Source organism: Spermophilus citellus (genome assembly GCF_964194105.1).
Source record: "Spermophilus citellus genome assembly, chromosome: 9".
NCBI lineage: Eukaryota > Metazoa > Chordata > Mammalia > Rodentia > Sciuridae > Spermophilus > Spermophilus citellus.
Window position 1 is genome coordinate 10,552,027 of NC_138191.1, and position 20,409 is coordinate 10,572,435.

General features: G+C 37.8%; 1 protein-coding gene across 3 annotated transcripts; it reads left to right on the forward strand.

Annotated features, from left to right (window-relative positions):
• Positions 1–13,694: 13,694 nt before the first annotated feature.
• On the forward strand, positions 13,695–19,866 carry FCER1A (Fc epsilon receptor Ia; the record flags this gene model as incomplete). 3 transcript variants are annotated; one of them, XM_081308230.1, is made up of 5 exons in its annotated part: positions 13,695–13,788; positions 14,210–14,230; positions 15,545–15,799; positions 17,482–17,739; positions 19,453–19,866. In XM_081308230.1, the coding sequence occupies 5 exons, from the start codon at positions 13,734–13,736 to the stop codon at positions 19,638–19,640; spliced, it is 777 nt and encodes a 258-aa protein (XP_081164356.1). In that variant the 3' UTR covers positions 19,641–19,866. The 3 variants fall into 3 exon arrangements, with proteins under 3 accessions (XP_081164356.1, XP_081164355.1, XP_081164357.1); XM_081308229.1 differs by having other exon boundaries at positions 13,728–13,788; positions 14,090–14,230; XM_081308231.1 differs by lacking the exon at positions 14,210–14,230 and having other exon boundaries at positions 13,734–13,788.
• Positions 19,867–20,409: the final 543 nt, after the last annotated feature.

The window sequence follows — 20,409 nt, forward strand, 5'->3', positions numbered from 1 at the left end:
TATATTGTAATATATTAAACCATTAGCTATGTTAACTGTGTATAAAATACACACAGTCACATGTTGTATGATAATGTTTTGGCCCCAGACAAAATGTTGGTCCCATAAGATTGTGTTGCCTAGGATCTCTCAGCCATCTTAATTTGTATGAGTATTCGGTGATGTTTGCACAATGACAAAAATCATCTAATGACATGTCTTTCAGAATGTATTCCTGTCATTAGGCAATGCATAACTGTAAATAAAATTTGACATATATATCAATTATAAATATTAAAACCAAGCATGTGGGGCTGGGGCTGTAGCTCAGTGGTAGAGTGCCTGCCTTGCCTGTGTGAGGCACTGGGTTCAATCCTCACCACCACATAAAAATCAATAAATAGGGCTGGGGATGTGGCTCAAGCGGTAGCACACTCGCCTGGCATGCATGCAGCTCGGGTTCGATCCTCAGCACCACATACCAACAAAGATATTGTGTCCGCCGAAAACTGAAAAATAAATATTAAAAAATTCTCTCTCTCTCTCTCTCTCTCTCTCTCTCTCACTGTCTCACTTTCTCTTAAAAAAATCAATAAATAACTACAACCAAAAAATATTTTTTAAAAAATTAAAAAACAATAAAACCAAGCATGTTGGCAGATTTAACAAATAAAAGTACAGAATGCCTAGTTAATTTGAATTTTTGAATGTTAATAAATGATAATTTATAAGTATATCCCAAATATTGAATGATACATACACTTATCAAATATTATGAATTATTTATCTGAACTTCAAATTTAATCAGACATCCTGTATTTTATCTGGCAGCCTTAATTAGGAGGTACACATTATCTGATTGTCCTACTCTAAGCAAAGCTAATTTAAAAACATCACCTTGTACCCCATAAATACAACAATTATTGTTTGTTAATTTCAAAAATAAAATTTAAGTATTCACATAAAAGCTTATCCGTGTATCAGCTAGATCTTTATTCAAATTGATCTCATCAAATATTTATTATTTAATCTATTTGATAACCTTTGTCAAAATCAATTTTTGTTAGGGGTTCCAAAATAGTGCTTCTATAATTATTTAATGGAATTCTTTGGTACAGAAGATTCATCAATTAGGTCTCAGGGCCATAAGCTAGGAATGAGTAGAAGTGGAATTCAAAGCTTAGTCTTTTAATTCTGAGTCTAGTCAGAATAGACTAATGAATCTAGTCCCACACTATTATACTCAGTGAAATAAAATTATTCACCTTTGATATATTAATGATACATGACTACAAGTCATCACAATCCCAGCAAGTGGATGTTAGCAGGAATATCCTTTGGAGAGTAGGAGGACCTGCAAACTGCAGCTAATTTATAAGTATTCCCTAAGCAGAAAAAATAAAGACTCTAGAAATAAGGGTTATTTCTAGATGGTACCCAGAATAGAAAAAAAATGATGCCCAATTAAAGAATCTATGATTTCCTTTCATTCTGGCCACAAATTCCAAGTAAAACATTTCCAGATTACCTTTGTAGCCAAGTTCATAGCCATGGGTGTGCCCTATAGAATGAAATTGCTTGGAGTTTCTAGAAGGATTTGAGTTTTATTCACAAAAACATTGGGAAGGGTAGAGCAAATAAATGTCCTCTTTAGTCACACGACTGGGCGGAAGAGCACCTGCAGATTGGAATTTGAGAGCACAAGGAAGTTCACCTTCCTTTTTATTTATTGACTTTTTGTGTGCAATTATTTAAGTTTATAGTGAAATATCCTGTGGTTAGAAGAGTGGAAAGTGAATCACAAAGTCATATCTTTCACATATTTTACCTACTCTGAAAGCATTCTGTGTTATTAATTACCATTGCCATTAACTAAATAATATGTCCTGGGGGCTGTTTTTCCTAAGCACAGAGGCAAAGACAAGATTGGTGATTCTCACAAAGGATAAACAATTGAAGGTAAAGAGCTGTCCAGTATTCTCTAGAGCGTGCATGCGTGCGTGTGTGTATGTAAGAAAGGGAAGAATCGTTTGGTTAGATTATAATATCTTGATAGAATACTCAACAAGTTAATTGCTCATTTATCCCTCTAATGAGTATCTATTGAAAGTCTAAACATGACATTCACTGTTCTAAGCACAAAGTGAAGAGCAATGAATCAAACATACATAGTCACTGACTTTATGAGTTGGTCATGAGAGGCCAGATAGCAAAAGATGGCATTTTCCCAGAATGCCACGGTGCACACCTGTAATCCAAGCTACTCAGGAGGCTGAGGTGGGAGGATTGAAAATTTGAAGGCAGACTGAGAAACTTAGTGAGACCCTGTCTCAAAATAAAAATTTTTTATTCGTAGAACTGGGGATGTACCTCAGTGATAAAGTGCCCCTGGGCTCAATCCCCAGCACTAAAAAAAAGAAAAGAAAAGAAAAGAGATACAATTTTTATATATGGTGATACATGCTATTATAAGATAAGAATGAAGTAATATGGGGGATAACTAACCTTCTGGTATGAATTTTGATCTATTAATTGCTTATTCAGCAGTAAGTAAAAGTCATGTGGAGATGACTGGTCTGGTATATTCACCACTAAAAATGAATGTATTAGCATCCTGAGTTATTCTGAGTGTGGTTAATGCCTCAGACACTGGTCAGCTCCTGTCAGTTGACCATTGAGATCTGGGACTTGCATGGCAGATACAGACAGACCCTGATCAGGGAGTTCACACCAAAACTTTTCTAATGACCAAGTTCATTGGCTGTTCTTGTTTCTTTTCCTACTACTGATAACTGATGCATTCAAAGCAACTATATCACTTTCCATCTTGAAACTCTCCTTAGTCTTGATTGTGTGGCAATGCCATTTCCTAATGTTTTTTCTAGGGAAGAGCTTACCAAGGGTGGTCATTTAGCAAATAGTGTGATTTGCAGTGGGAACAGTGGCTGTCATTTAACCTGATGATTCAATGCATTTGGGATTGTCAAGAGAGCTTTCTTCATGTTATCATTTCAGTACATAATTAGCCTAAACATGTAAATTAGCCACCACTCACTCTGGAACATGAGTCTGATTTAATTCCCTCCTGTTACTATCTGGTATAATTTGCTCATTGATTTTTCCACATTTTTTTTGTTCTTCTTTCCACATCGGACTACATAGTTCTTAAGAGCACTTGGTCCCTTGTCCTTTCCTTAGTCCTAAATCTTCAACCAAAGTGGCAGCAAAAACAACCAATACCACTACCATGACAACAGGAACCTCATAATTTAGTTCTGCATTTGCCACTAAAAAATCGCTTAGATAGATGACTCACACAGACCACACTGTGGGGTTCAGGTTTCTCAGTCCCCAAAAGGAAGGGATTTAAACTGATAGTATCCAAGGGCCCTTTCTCTTTTAACATTTTATGGTATTTTTCTATACTTGAGGACTAAAGACAGAAAGTTATGATTTGGAAAATGGAAATAACACCTCCCTCCCCCACACACAAGTCATTTCTAATAAATGCCCCATCATTGCCTCAATTCTGCCACCCTGCCACTATTCTGCTTTCAACCTTCAACTTCCATTTTTTTCAAATCTATCACTGCCTCCTGCTGCTTTTTCTTTTTACCTCTGCCAGCTATGAGACACAGGCACAGGAGGCAAGGTTTCTATATATCCTGAACTGTCAACCAGGCAAGCCAGATGGGAGAAGGAGGGAGTCATTGACCAGGCTGCAGGGGCCACTGTTCTTTGGGAATCACCACAGGATCATACTGTTCAAGTAACTAGCTGTTGTCCTCCTGAACTTGACTCCTAATTGCCAGACAACGCTGAGAGGCTAGGTCTGCCGTGGACCTAAGGCACGTGGAGTCCAAACTTCTCATTTCATAGACACAACTGTTCTGAAGGGAATATCCACTTATAAGGTATAGACATTAAATCATTAACACTTTCATTTCATAAAACACATTTTAACCATGCCCCAATATCTTCTCAAAAAAAAATCTCTATCCCACATGACTATAGATACATGTATATCTATGTCTATCTATATGCATGTGCATGTGTGTGAGTATACACATAATGCTCATATATATGAAAAGCTCTCTGTTTCAAAAAAATTGTATTTCCAGTTTCATTTGATTGCCTATATATTATATATATTATATATACATATATACATATGTGTGTGTGTGTGTGTATATGTATGTAGGTTCCCTAGCCAAAATAGTTTGATAACTATGCATCACCTTTCAAATACAAGCTTGATACTTGAGAGTTTGTGAAGTTCTACCACACATTCACTATCTGGCTCCTGTATACCTTCTCAATCTCAACTTACCAATTTATGTACCCTGTTTTCACTATGCTTTAGTCTTACTAGTGTTCTCCCAATTTCTAGAATTTTCCAAAGACTCTCTTGTTATGGGGACTACCCAGATTTTGTCTTTACCCATCCTCATGCTTTAACTTCCTCTTTAAAAGTCATTTTCATCAAAAGACCACCCTGTCTAAAATATATTATCCTTCCACTTCTGTATGGAAACATTATTTACTTTTTTACAAACTTTAGTTACAAGCTGTTATTATTTGCTTACTTATTTATTATCTATCTTCTTCAACAGAAGGCTCACCCAAAGGAAAATATCCTGTCTATTTTTTTGATCATTAATAAATAGTAAATATGAAAGAGCTTGGCACATATACACCATATATATTTCTTGTGCTGATATTAAACTTATGTTGGGTTTAATGGTAGCAAGGGTATCGGGTCTGTATCTATATTTAAGCCATTTTACCACTGGCCATGATAATTCAACTTCAAAACTGTTTGAAAAATATGTTGTAAAAATGGCACTAATGAAATTCAAGGCTTAGTTTGTTCATTTGGGGCAGTCACTATATACTTTTAGCCAAAACTCTATCAACAGTGCTAATTTTAATAAGGCAGTGCTTCATAATTCTATATAGTTCTCTTTTTCTCTTAAGATTAGCATCCTGACATTATTGAACTACATAGCAAATTAGTACAAATCCAGTTTAGGAATTGAGGCTATCAAAATTATTTATTTCATATTTACTATTATACATTCCTTCTAATTAACTGTTGCCCCTTGAGTCATACGAAGAGAGGATTTTCTTCCTGGATCTTTCTGTAGCATGACTCTGGTATTTGCTATAATAAAGAAGCCTGTTTTCTCTAGGCAGCCTATTCTATGATGGGCTTTGTGTTGGTTTATTCTCCAATTTTATTGACTTGAACAACCTGAAATTCACATTCACAGTGCAACAAGATTCTTTGACAGCTACTGGATGCAGTTGTAAATTGTAAACAAAAAACTGCAAATGTAGGCACTGAAATCAAGTAGCAGTTTTTGATTATGAAGTGGTCATCTGAATAATCTATAATATTTATGTTAATTAATTTATTTTATTACAATAAAATTACATACTTTCTCATTAAAATGTTTGCAAGTCTTTGATTGTGAGAAACACTGGCTTATAGGAATGGCCATCAAAATGTCCTAATTTTTTTGGTATTGCACCATGTTAGACCATGAGTTTTAATTTTGATTAGACCCTCGATATTCATTTGTTTTTTAAAACCTCTAATAATCTGCAGATATTGCCTGTTTTGCAGGAGGGAAAGAAAAATTTGATGAATATACCTGGGAACTATGTTCAGGGACTCATCCTTCCCTTCTCTGGCCCTTTTTCTATTTTCAAAATCTAGACCAAAGGTTTTTAATCCTATCATAATCCATTTGATGTCCTACATTTTATAGAGCTTTCTTTGTTACCCTGACAGATTATGAACTGACCTAGCCGAGATGAAATTATGGTAAGGTAAGGTTAATGAAAGTTAGACTTCATGTCTCCTCTATTGCAAGGGCCCCTCCAAGATCCTGGGTGAGCCCAATATTTTTGTAAAATTTATGAAAGTAAGATATTTGTCTTAGTCAAATTTCTGTTACTGTTAAAAAAAAATGTCTGAGATAATCAGCTTTAAAAAAGGAAAGATTTATTTTGGCTCACTCTTTTGGGGATTGTAGTTCATAATTGTAGTCCTGTTGCCTCCTGGACTAGGATGGGGCAGCAAATCGTGATAGAAATGTGTGGCAGAGGAAGCTTCTTACCTCATGGTGGTTAGAATGTAAAAAAAAAAAAAAAAAAGAGGAAGAGGAAGGGCAGGATCCCAACATCCCCTCCAATGGCACAGCGCCAGTGACATGAGACCTCTCAGTGGCCCCACCTCTTGAAGTCTCCACTACCTCCTAGTAGCCCCACAGGCTGCGGGAACAAGCCTTTAACATAAGGATCTTTAGGGGATACTCACCCAAACTGTAGCAGTATTTTAGTCACATTTGGGTAAAAACACTATTTTTTCCTACTCAGACTTTTCTCCATTACATTTCCTTTATTGGTGGCCTGAGAACAGCTGGAGGCAGCTTTGGGTTCTAGCTAAGGAGGATTTAAGTTTAGTTCAAGTCCTATTCAGTGCAATAGATGCACGTGGTTCTGAGTCACTTCCAGGTGTATTAATATACCACGAGCCATTCTAGGGTAGGCATGGGCTTCAGGAAAGCTCCTTCATCAAAGAGCCAGTGCCTGGTTCACAACACAAAGGTGGACTGGGCAAGGTCATTTGTTACATGAACACTCTCTCCAGTGCCCGGCACTGGGGATCCGGGGTCAGAGAAGGAGAACCAAGGCTGAAATATCTGAAGCCAGAGCTTATCTTATCAAAAAATTTTCCAATTACCAGATGTGTGTGAAGTTGTTAGCAGAATATTTGGTGTGTTTCCATGTCTAATGAAAATGAAAATTTTCTTCTATTAGAAATCTACTCAATAAGGCAGAATACAAAATTAGACACACACTGGAATGGTTTTGCCTTTTGTGATGAGGATCAAGCACTGCAGAATTCATCAGAATGCCTGCATTTATGAGGCACAGACCTTTAGCACTACTACAGTGACACTATTGTATATGAAACCGCATTTTCTATTTGCTCTAGCTACCAATAGTAGAAAATGCTGATTGATGATGCTAGAAAAATGAATTATTTTGTAGTTTGTCTATAAAAATGGTAATACAATATTTCTGTCGGATAAAAGGAGACCAAATAGTATGTAGCAAAGATATGTAGAAAAATAAAAATATCATAGTGGGATGTCTAAGCAGAAAATTGTCATTTTTTTCTAGATTTCATAATTTTCATGGTTTTTTTTCTGCCAGCTTTTATACCTTGTAACTTGTTGGGATTTATTTTCTTTTTCTAAATATTCATTCTAGTACCTAAGATTGTATCCATAATTTTTCTATATGATTTCTTAAGAAGTGCCCACTAAGTTTGTGTAAGTTTCAGATCCCTGAAACTGGCTCCATCTCCAAGTTACCTACACACGAATGTGTTTTTAAAATAAGCACAATTCCCCCATTCTACTATAAAGAAGTAGTAAAATAAGAAAACTTTATAATAAGAAAAACTGTCCAGGATGAGTAAGTACCACCCAAGCAGCCTGATGTGGGGGTGACAGGAACATCATGAGCAGGATAGATATTATTTATCTGATCTTCTGAAACAGTGAACAATTCAAGGATTTTGTTGCAGGAAAAGCAAAGAATAATCTCCCCTTGATGGACGTGATAGTTTATTTCCTGTGAAACCTGGTATATATGAAAATCCTTTGTCAAAGTCAGGTACAAGGCTCAAATAATTATAAGACATCCAAGTGGACATTCAAAAGATGTGCAGAAGCAGGGCGGTTCGTGAATAAGCAAGGCTGCTACTTCAGGGCTTTGATTGCTTACTATTGCTAAAAACATCTCCCGAGTACCTATCATTGAGACAAACAACCCCCCAACACACACACACACACACACACACACACACACACACACACTAACGACTACGTGTAGGCAATAACACTCTCAGGAAATATGAAGATCAAAAAGATTCAGAACAACTCCCTGCTTCTCCCCATTTCCTCAGCCCCAACTCTGACCCTCCCCCCCCCCCCCTCAAACATACCAGTCATGGTCCTGTCTAGCCAGGGTCCTGAAAAATAAGGGCTTCACAAGTTACCTATTAAAATGCAAATGTTCCAGGCTGGGCTAAGACCTCTTGTCCTTATCTGCTAAAGGCCTAAAGGGATTCCTTTAAGAGAAAGTTGTTTCCATTTTTCAACTGTGTAATTCTGTAAGGAAGCATAAAATAAACCTAGCCTACACTACATTTGCCCCGAGGACTGACTGCAAAAGTAGAATTTTCTGTCTAGAACCATGCCTGGAAATGATCTTCCAGCACCTTGAAGGCCTGTGTTTGTGAGGAGGGGCCTATCTCCGTCTCTGGCAGGAGGAGCCGGAAGGAGTCTCTTTGTTTGCTATTCCCAAGTCTAACCAAAGCCCTTACATACTAATCACTGTATCAGTAATATATACAGGATGGCCATCTGTCCTGTTCTAAGCACTTCACTATGTTAACTTAACACTCACAAGCATCCTTAAGACAGGTACAAGTAATACCTCTATTTTATGACCTGAACTCTTTGTAAATTTTGCATTTAATGTCTTTGAAATATGCATGACTAATACTTATTTCCTTTAACTTAAAAAAAACTTAATATGATATTCTGGCATTAAAAAAAAAACTTGATTATCCTCTATGGTCTAAACCTTTCAAAAACAAAAACAAAAAAAAAACCTTTCCTTACCATCAGGTCCCTTGAGACTATTCCTCTGCAGGCTTATCCTGATGGAAAGATTAGCTCACTTACTGTCTGTATCTATTCGAAGACCAAGGAAAGTATGAAGCGCTTTGGGTCTTGGATGGAAAATGGTGTGTATAGGTAGGTATAAGGCAAAAGTCACAGTCAATTTACTTGATCTCACTTTATGGTTGATACTATTCCCTTAATTACAAGATAGCACAAAGAGGTCTCATTTGCAAAGTCTGAGTGGCTTATTATATAGCCCGAAGACAGGCAGCTTGATTTCACAGATGGTCACACTTACATCACACCTACATACTGTAAAATAGATTATGATATAAAATAGATTATGCTCAGACAGTGGTCAGTGCTGAGAAATTTCAGGGAACCTACAGTTGGATTTTTTTTTCCCAAGAAGTACCCAAGAAGTATGACACTAGATAGAAAACATTTTCCTAATCTATTGAGTTTTCACGTGCATTCGGAAAAGGACCATTTATCTGACCCTTTTTAATCTCTTGGCCTCCTATGACAGGTTCCAATTGGCATATCTGGTAGGACTTGCCTATAAACAATTCAGTTATATCAATCTGTAATCTCAAAATAGGAGGGCCACCTTTAGATTTGAAGGATACAGCATTATTTTGTTACAAAAAATCAAGTGCTTGAAATATATCTTATAGTTACCCTCCATGCAAATACTGTATATGTGTAAAATTCCACCTGGTTCTCCCTTCCACGTGAGAGAGAACTTAGTCTCTAAAAATGGAAGGGAAAGGATCATTGCTGGCATTATTTCTTGAAGTCTCATTTTTCTTTTTCTGGGGGAAGGTCTATCTGTACCCAAGGATGCAGCTTGTATAATCCATGTCTTCATCTCTGTCTGAGTGACATTTACTTTGGGAGTCCCGGGAGTTTCCATTTATTTCTTTCAGATTTATTTCTTTTGGACCCAAAGTGAGTAACCATTCAGGTCAAGACAAGAAGTAAAAAGTATTAAACCACTGACTTTAATGTGAAAATCCACCAGGCAGTTAGCACCTGCTATTGAGTGCTCTCTCCTGGCAGACTCCTGTTCAAGGTGACGGAAATAAGAGGACTGAGCTCACACCCTCCTGGCCCTAAAATTCCAGAGGAAAAAGGCAAATATTTTTCTCCCTTCTCTCTTATTTCTAGAAATATTTGTGAAAAGAAAACAATTAATGTGCCACTAGCACCAACAATACTGTGTGGCTGAGGGTTGAGAAATATCCCCTGAATTGAGGAAAGGAATTCATAGAACAGGAAGATAGACCGATTATATCAATGATTTCCTATGTGGATTTTGGACTCCTGAGAATCCAAGGTGTTTTTGAGTATTATGAATTCACATGCACATCAATCGAGATGTATAGATTAAATTAATAAAATCTCCTCCCCCCTCCTTTCTTTATCTCATTTATCTGTCTCTCTGGTCATGAGTTTGAGCTTTTTTAGCCAGTCTGCCTGAGTTCAACTCCTAACTCTTCACTTAGCCATTACATATCTTTTAATAAGGTACTTAATTTCTTCATGATTTAGTTTTTCTCCTTCCTAACCACAGAGTTGGTAGAAGGAACAAAGGAGAGAAGAGATATTACATACTTAGCCTTGTACTTGGTCTTTAGGTACACATACACTATGAGCAGACATATTTCACTTTTCATATCTAATATTAATGGACTTTGGTTTTATAGAAAACAGGAAAAAAACAGCAGATGGGCCCTTCTTCTTTCTAATTTTGGAGGGCACAAAGGCCAAGCCTCTTGTATAGGCTGATCCCTGATCCCTCCTCTGACAGCCATGTTCCAAAACACAAAAGTCCCTGTCAAAAGCCTCTCACTTAGAAAGCAGCTCTGAGGACATCTCACAGTCCACAGGCCCTGGAGTTCCCATGTGGCCATTTTAATTTTATTTCTCCATTGTTATAAACTGAAATATAGATAAAGACTTCTGAGAATCAGTAAATGGTCAAATTGGGGCACAATGATGTTGTCTGTATTGAGTACATGTGTACCCTCATTCAAAAGCCTGTAGCAAGAAATGAGATTAAGAGATGCTCTGCTGATTTCATGGAGCACATGTTCTTGATGTAGACAAGAAGTCAGAAGCTCACTCCACTCAGTGAAAATAAAATTTGGAGGACATTTTTTTATGCATATACAGGATTAAAAAAACAGCAGGTGCATCAACTGGTTCTGCCAAGGTACTATGGAACTCCTGTTTAGTCTTAGTGTTCATGTGTTCCTTCTGAATTCTTGTTTTGTTCCTTTGGCTTAAGAAATAAGTTTGAAACCAAATAGGAGAAGGAGTTTATACTTTGGGAAATAGAGTAGGGCTTATTCTTTCTCAGGTTCACGTTGTCGATCTTTCTTTAGGGCTGGGCAGGTAAGTGTTTTTAAAGCTTTAATGAATGCTTTTGCTGAGCCTGTTAAGATCTTGTTGTTACTGCTTCCAAAACACTTCAGGGCTGATACTCTTCAAACTAGAACTAGTACCTCTAACTGAGCTCATTCCAACACCAACTAGGGAGGAGATTCCTGGACCGCGTGCAGACTTCAGAGAGAGCCTTTAAATAGGCTGAGTCACAGAAAAGTTAACTCTCTCGGAAGGACATTTTTATTGTAAGACCACTGTACTAAGAAAAAGGAAACCTAAAATTCCTGGAAAAATTCTTATCAAAGTGGTAATGCAGGACCTGTCCAAAACAAATGTCACCATTTGAGGACACCCCAAATCTCTATCTTTCTCAGTTCCCCTTTGTCTCTTTCCATCAAACTTTCCATTTTGTACTCTTTCCTGATCCTGCTCTTTTCTTTTTTTAAGTTGTAGATGGACACAATAATTTTATTTTATTTGTTTTTATTTTTATGTGGTGCCGGGGATCAAACACATGCTAGGCAAGCGCTCTACTACTGAGCCACAACCCCAGCCCCATATTTTATATTTTGAGGTAGAGTCTGGCTAAGTTGCCCATGTTGGATTCACACTCATCAAGACTAACCTCAAACTTGTGATTCTCCTGCCTCAGTCTCTTGAGTCTGAGTCTCCAGGCATGCACCACTGCACCAGGCTCTTGTTTTTTTTTTTTTTTATTATTTAGCCTTTTATTTTTAATTTTTTAAAAATATTTTTTCTTTAGTTGTAAATGAACACAATGATTTTATTTTATTTGTTTATTTATATGCGGCGCTGAGGATCGAACCCAGTGCCTCACATGTGCAAGGCAGGCGCTCTACCACTGAGCCCCAGCCCCAGCCCCCTGCTCTGTTCTTCATAACTACAGAGAGGACTGAGATTACTTAGACAAATTGAACGGACATAAGATACTGATTATGAACAAGGTATCAAAAAAGTAGGTATCTGATTGTCCTTAACCCAGCCAAAATTTGTATTTATCCTGAGACGCAGTCAAAATTTGTATCTATCCTGAGTCCTTACTAAGTAATAATAAGAAAGATGTATTTATTAAACATCTTTTCCATGCCAGAAGCTATGCAACATATTTTATATCCTTATTATCTCATTAAATCTCATAATAAAGCCATAACTAGATACCAGTGTTGTCCCTATTTTACAATTAAATGTCAGTTACGTAAACGCCAGGAGCATTTGAATTCGGCTCTCGAAACACCCACCACTTGTACTTTTCAAAATAACTTTCTGCTCTGTTTCAGATCTTGTCACTAAAACACTGCAAGTCCTGCACCAGGGACACCAATCTTTCTTATCTGACACTTTCTATTTATGAATATTTTTAGCCCCGTTTTCTCTCATTTCACAGAAAGCTGAAAGTTTTGCATAGATCTCTATGCGACTAAAGTGACTTTGCATTTAATTCAAAGACTTATTTCTACACTCTCTAAGGCAGCTCAGGGTGTGAGAGAATGGTGCCTCATTGACTTCAGCTGTGGATACTATTCCTCCTACTTCAGAATTTTGGAAAATATCAAATTAATACTATATGCAAAAAAACTCCTTTGTAAATGGCAATTCACTGTAGATATTTATGGCATTATCTCCAATATTATCAATCCCAGATCCAAGAAGAAATTCACCAGCAATGACCTGAAGCTGAAATGCCAAAAAATTGGTCAGAGGTGTCATGAAAAGGAAAAGAACTGATGTATATTTAAAGGAAAAATGGTGTGCATGCTGGATGATGATAAAATTAAAAATTGACCAAGCCTAGGAAAGAAAAGAAAATGCTCATATCCCTATAAGAGATGGTTAACATCTTCTTCCCTGTGTTATAGGCTACATCAGGAACTCAGTAGAGAATTCTATAAAAATATCTCTAGTTTGACTTGTCAGTTAGTAGATCATCAGTGAATCAGATGAAAATTTGTGGATTAGTAGACAAAAGATCATCAGGAAATTAAGTAACAAGATGAACCCCAAAAGAATTTCAGCAATTACTGGCCAAACTCTGGAACATGCTCAAGCAGTATATTCTAATGATTTAGAGTTTGACTCTGGGGTTAGCTTTTTATGTTTTTGAACCCCAAATTAGTCATTTCCTGGGTGATGGCCTAAAACAAGTTGCTAAAGCTTTCTAACAGCCACTTTTCCTATCTATACAATGTAGAGAGCAGTAGTTCCTAACTCATAAATTTTTGTAAGAAATAGATGAAATATCAGATGTGTTTAGACAGTGCCTGGCATATATCAAGTATGCAGTAATTGTTGTTTGATTCTGTTCTCCCCTGCAACTCGATTACCTAAGTTGCAAACTAGTTATGTATTGATTGATAGTTTCAGGAATCCCAGTGACCCTACCTATGCCCCTCTCCCACCAGATTCCAAGTGTGCTTATGGAGATTTGATGGGGAGTGGAATAAAGGGGTAAGTATAAAATCGCCCAGTTCACAACAACCCTGACTATTATCTCTGGAGAAAGAGACCAGCCCAGGCATCATTGATGAGTTAACTAGATATGATACAGAAAACATTTCCTTCTCCTTTTTAGTTTCAAGCCTATTTCTGAGAACATAGTTCTTACCAGCCCAGCTGGCACCTGGGGGCACAGAGGAGATGCCTGCTGCCATGGGAGGCTGTGCCCCACTGTGCATAGCGTTGCTGCTCTTCTGTAAGTAGAGGTTCAGTTACCCCACCTGGAGGGGCCCAAATGGATCTAGGAGGTAGTGGGGTGGCGGGGGATTTTGATTAGTTTGGTGGTGACTTGTTCAAGGACATGTATAAACCATGAGACCTTTCCCAGGGACTCTGTAATGGAGTCCAACTGGAAAGGATGGGAAACTGGGCTGAGTAACACCTGGGGGGAAAACCAAATTAAGAGCCTAGTTCCTTGCAATTACTCTGGCTTCTCCCAGACGACAAGATTCCTAGCAAAGGAATTGAAAAGTTCCTTCTCCCTCTACATGGCTCAGATTCCTGAGCTGTTTAGCCCTCCATGGATGTAGATCTCATCCCCACACCCAGATCCCAGTACTGTGGAGTCCCAGAAGACTGGGGAGAGATGCTAACTTCTCCTTTCTGGACTTTTGCAGCTCTGGCTGGCACGCTAACAGGTGAGTCCTCTGTCCTGTCCTCAGCATTCCAGTGGTACCACTCTTCCCCTTAGCCTTTGCCTTCATCCCTTCACTTTGGCTAATGCGTGGGAACTTGTCACTCTTTGGCCCACCCACTTCCCATTTCTACGTTGTATTTTCCTTCTTCTCCCTCCTGTAAAATAAAATTCCTTATTCTCTCAAGTCATCTTCTCTGTTCAAGCCAAAATCCATATCAGTTGCCCATCGATGTGTTTCAGCCTCTCTTTTAGGCCTTTTGACATACACTCATTCAATTTTTACATGATTATTATTATTGTTACTTTTTTTTTTTATAATTGAGAATGCTGAAAATCAGAGGGGGTGACTTCCAGAGGTTACACAGCCAACGGAGGACTGGATTCCAAGTCTTCTGGGTCCATGTCCACTTCTTTGACTGTGTCACTCTTTTGTCAATACCGTTTAGCCACTTCCTTAGTCTCTGTTCAAATTTGTACCACACCCCTTTGCTCCTAGAAGCTAAGAATGTCTGTCTTGGAGACTCTCACTACCTTCCAGAATTGACCTATTTTTTGCACTCTATATACACTAGCAATTAAATAGCCATAAAAAGTTAGACCTTGAAAGGACCTTATATTTCATCTACTCTAATATATTTATATATACGTGTGTGTGTGTGTGTGTGTGTGTCTGTACATATATATATTTGATACTGGGGATTGAGCCCAGGGGTGCTTAACCACTGAGCCACATCCCCAGCCCCTTTTGTTTTTATTTTGAAACAGAGTCTCACTTAGTTGTTTAGGACCTCCTTAAGTTGCTGAGGCTGGCTTTCAACTTGTGATCCTCCCGCCTCAGCTTCCCGAGCCACTGGGATTATAGGTATGCACCACCATGCCTGACTGTAATGTTTATCCATCCACTATTCCTGCATTCATTCACTCAATAAATATCTAATGAACCCTGACTATGTAGCAACCATTGTGCTGAGCAATGGTTGAGTATGACAGATATTATCTCTCCCTGAAAAGAGATTGCAATTCTCATCTGTAGATACTGAAATTCAATTTAAGAGAATTAGAGTGAGTTATCCCAAGTCATATAGTAAATTAGCTTGTTTGCTTGTTGTTTTTAAATCTCTTGTGTCCAGTCTCCCTGGGGTCTCTATACTGTTTCCTCCATTTTTTCTCCTAGAAATCAGGACAGAGTCTTACCACTAATAATACAAGGATATACTGACAATTGATTGACTATTGACATGTTTGTGTTTTGAGCCTGGATAGTTTTCAATTTTTTTCTTTCCGCATTTCTTTCCATAATTTTATCTTCTTGAAGGCAATCGAAAATCTATTCTGACCTTGAACCCCCCATGGAATAGAATTTTTAGAGGAGAGAAGGTAACTCTCGAATGTAAAGGGAATAATTTCACCGAGGACAGCCACACTGTGTGGACCCATAATGGCACCATTTCAGAAGTGACAACTTCAAAATGGAGCATCGTGGATGCCACCTATCAACACAGTGGGATATACACATGTCGTGGCCGAAATCTTTACAAGAGTAAACCTGTGTACTTGGAAGTGATCAGTGGTAAGTTCTGGGGATTTGGGAATAGCTATCTCTCACGTGAAGAATGAAATTGGGGAGAAGGGACCCATGGCTTCTCCTTCAATACTACTCCATTTCTCTTCTTCTACTCCCATTCCTTCGCCCACCCTTCTGCCCTCTTTCAGTATTCTGATCACCCCACAATATTATTCTTCTACTTTATTTTCCACTGTCTTTAGTTCTTAGACACAGATATATTATAATTGGTCAAATGGTGTGATGGATATATGAACATTGCAAAGAGCTACGTATGTGGAATAGGATCAAAAGTTTGATTTAAAAATTTTCCCTGAATAATGCATGTGCCATTATTTGAATTATTATGAACGGTATCTGGGTATGTTCCTCATATCTTCTATTGTTACTCAAAAATAACTCTTAGGTTTGCTTCATCTTTGTCTCTACTGCCAAAAATTATCACAACATATGTAGGTATATGGGGGCTAATTAGTAAATGTTTAATGAATAAACTAATGATTTCATTTGGATAGATAAGTTATTGATACACTTTTTATTTTTCTCTGGAGTGAAAATTTTTAACATACTTATACAGTTCCAAATACAAACTAAAACAGTGTGGAATAGCTTATTTCCTTGTTGTTGGTTATAGAGAAGTGGGCTGTGGATGTAGCTCAGTGGTAGAGTACTTGCCTAGCATGTGTAAGGTCCTGGATTCAATCCTCAGATCGTAAGGAAAAAAAAAAAAAAGATTCTAAATAAGTCATCAAAGATTTATCCTAAATAAAATATGTTTGTACAGGTTAGCCATATTCCCATTTCAAATTCTTTCACTTTTAAATTCTTACGATGACATTAGTCATAGAACCTGGTTCTTGTCTTTTACTGACTCATTGTTGACAAATGCAGAATACAACAGTCACTAATATGGCAGTATGTAAAAATGTGATGTGTAACCGATGTGATTCTGCAATCTGTATTTGGGGTAAAAATGGGAGTTCATAACCCACTCGATTCTAATGTATGAAATATGATATGTCAAGAGCTTTGTAATGTTGTGAACAACCAATTAAAAAAAAAAAAAAAGAAGTGCCCACTAACTTCTAGGCACTGTCAGGCACTGGGGATAGAAAATTGAACCAGAAATGGTGCCTGACCTTCCAAAACAGAGCCAAATGGGGGAAGGGACGTTAAATATAGAATTATGCAAATAATTAATTAAAATTGTTATATATGGTTTAAGGAAGTTTTGAGGCCAACTCTGATAGCAACAGAACTGGGAAGTCTCTGTGAGTTCAGAGAGAACAAAATAGAGTCTCCTAAGCTACAAACGTCCTGGGAAGAGTATGTTGAATTTCCCTTTTCTGTCTGGAATTGCCTATAATAGATCTGAAGGGATTCTGGGTTTCAGTCCTTTCATGTATGGGCTCTGCAGGAAGGTATGGCACTTTAGAGCTGCAGTCTGACTTTTCAGGAGGAAAACGTTGAGAAAAACAGTCTGTAAGCCTTATTTTGTGATTACTTTTATTGATCTGACAAACCAAGAAATGGGTGAATAATAATCCAGGGTTTCTGACCCACACTCTACGCAGGACCCCTATTCTCTCTCTCTCTCCTTCTCTCTAAATCTCTTCCCCGCATCCTAATTCCCTTCCTTCCTTCCCTCTGTTCACTGTTAAATAAATGAGATCATGAATGCTTTTCAGACTGGATGCTCCTCCAGGCCTCTGCTGAGGAGGTGTTGGAAGGGGAGTCGCTCTTCCTCAGGTGCCATGGTTGGAGAAACTGGAAGATCAAAAAGGTGATCTACTACAAGGACGACATGGCTCTCAAGTACTCCTACGAGAACCAAGTGTTCTCCATTACAAATGCCTCACTGAATGACAGCGGCAGCTATTTCTGTACGGGCCGACTTCAGAAGCAGCCCTGTGTCTCTGAGCCCCTTCGGATTACAGTAATAACAGGTGAGTTGGTAAAGGAAAAAGAAATAGTCCACAGCAGGGAAGGAAGAGAGGACATCTGAGCCTAAAGTCTTTGCAGCTTTTAGAATGGGATCAGCTGTGGTAGGTGAGAAAGGCTACTAGATTTACCATGAGGAGACATAAGACATAGCATGCATCTCAGTCACAGATTCCTTCGATGTTAAATGATAGTAACTGCCCACACTATGGGATTCGAGTGAATAATGCGATAATGGTTGTTTAAAAGACTTTATAAAAAAAAAGTCTTTGTAACTTGGAATTTGATGTTTATGCTTTTTTTATTGGAATAATCATAATTATGTCTAAAAAATGCATGATGCCAAAAGTTAGAGTTAAACTCTGATGGCAGTTCCGTGTTTAAAAGAGAGCTATCTAATGGCCATGCATCTACTCCAAATCTTTATTTTATCCAGAGGTCGTGCAAGAAATGATAGGTTATTGATTCAGGAATAAGGCAGACTTAACAGGTTATGAAGATTATTTTGGTCTCAAATTCATTTGTTGTTCCTGAGGAAAGAACCTATGTTGAAGATTGAGATTTTTAAATATTTAAAATTTTAAAGAGAGCTCTAGGTTGAAGGAACAAACAAAAGATGTGAAGAGATGGAAGAGTTTATCCTAGCTTACAAGGTCTAGGAAATGAAGCCAACCAGTCAGTAAGCTGTGTGCCTGTATTCTGGGGATGAGGGACTGGGCTGGATGGACACAGAGCTGGCAGGCGGGCTACCTCCATGGCCTGTAAGAGAAACAGCCCTTTCCAGACTTCATATACCAGGAAGGAACTGAAATATTCTCCTTGCAAGGTGGAAATTAGTTTTTTTCCCCCTTGGCATGTTCATAATTACGTCCATAAAACATGAGGCTAAAGGTCAGGTTAAGCCCTTAAGGCAGTTCTCTGCTAACTTGAGATCAAAGTGTTGTCCAGTTGTCCCAGGACTTCCAACATCTTCATGTGTAAGCTGGGGGGTGGGTCTAGACTCCACTAGAATCACTTGAGGAATTTCAAGAGAGATGGATGTCCCTGTCTTATATTTTAACATTCTGGTAGAATTGATTTTGGGTGGGGTCTGGTCATCAGTATTTTCAAAAGTTCTTTCAGGTGTTGGTAATGTCTAGCTAGCATTGAGAAACACTGGTCTAGGTGACCTCCAAGTAATTTCTAGCTATAATATTTTGCAGCTTTTAAATTCTAGAATAATCACAAAATCAGTGTTGTGTAAATAAAATCACAGAGTTGTGAAATAGTAGAATCGGAAGGCAGTATGACTACTCTAGTATCTCCATTTTACCCAGTAATCATGCAAAAAACAATGGTTTATTGATTAAGAAATAAGACACTGGTGAACCCTGGTTTCACTTTGTCTCCTTTCTGCTTTCAAATCATATATGGATGCTGGTCATGTCAGATCCAGGAAAGAGGCCATTTTTCCTAAGACTTTCCCATTAGTCACACTGGCTAGAAGAACGGTGAGATGGGGATTATTAGCAAATACTTAGCCCTCCTTAGTGTTCCAGGGAGTATATCCTGTGGAACTCAATCCCCCAAGTGTTTTCTCTCTGTTCCTTAATATCATATCACACTAAAGATGGGGGAACCATGGTTGGCCCTTCTCTTAAGGAAGTGAAGCTCTGACACAAATTTTGCCAAGATCTAACACAAAATTTGTCTCTTGTTGCATCTCTGTTCTACGTTAGCATACCGAACCAAGTATATGTGGCTGCAAATTATTGTCCCCTTGTTGGTGGCGGCTCTGTTTGCTGTGGACACAGGACTGTTTTTCTTGACGGAGCAGCAGTTTAAATCTCTCTTGAAGATTAAGGAAACTGAAAAAGTCAACAAACCTAGGAAGTCGCTTCCTAAGCCAGATCCTGAAAAGAGCTGATGTCATTTCTTAAGGGAGAATTGGCAACAGCAATATTTTATTGCACCAGCAATTGCTTCTCCATTGTCAGACACAACTCAGGATGTACATAGAAGCCTATGTTTGAGGATTTGCAGAATTATCTCATTAAACCAACTGTACCTGGTTTAAGTGGCATGTAATAGTTAAGTGCTCAATAAATATTATTTGAATAATTGAATAATGGGTATACTCATTTATAGCATTTGTGAAAGAGAAGCACAATTTCATAAAATAACTATGAAGCTAGCTAACATGAGGCTTCTAGGGATCTTTGTTCATTTGCTCATTTATTTTTCTTCTAGAAGCAAGAACCATGAAGATATAGATTAAAAAATTCTCTCTTATTGTAATGCAAAAATAAATAAATAAATAAAAATTTTTAAAAAGATTTAAAAAAATTCTCTCTTGACCATTGTAAGTATGAGCAAGGATTTAGAATATGCTGCTGAGATTGACACTCCCCACCTCCGTTGCTTCTTTCACGGGCTCTTCCATGTATCTAAATTCTTGTTTCAGACCTGTTTCTACCCTCTCTTTCTTCCCATTTTCTTCTTCATGTTAACACTTATTATTTTTCCAAAAGAATGTGAAGCAGAATTAGGACTTGAACATTATGTGGATTTACAAAATGTGCCATTTGCAAAGAGGTCTTCTTACTTTAATGCATAAAATATTTTCTTGCAATGCCAGAGGAGTATGCTAGACAGATGACTAGAAGAATTCATCCCAAATTCTCCCTTGCGCTGTC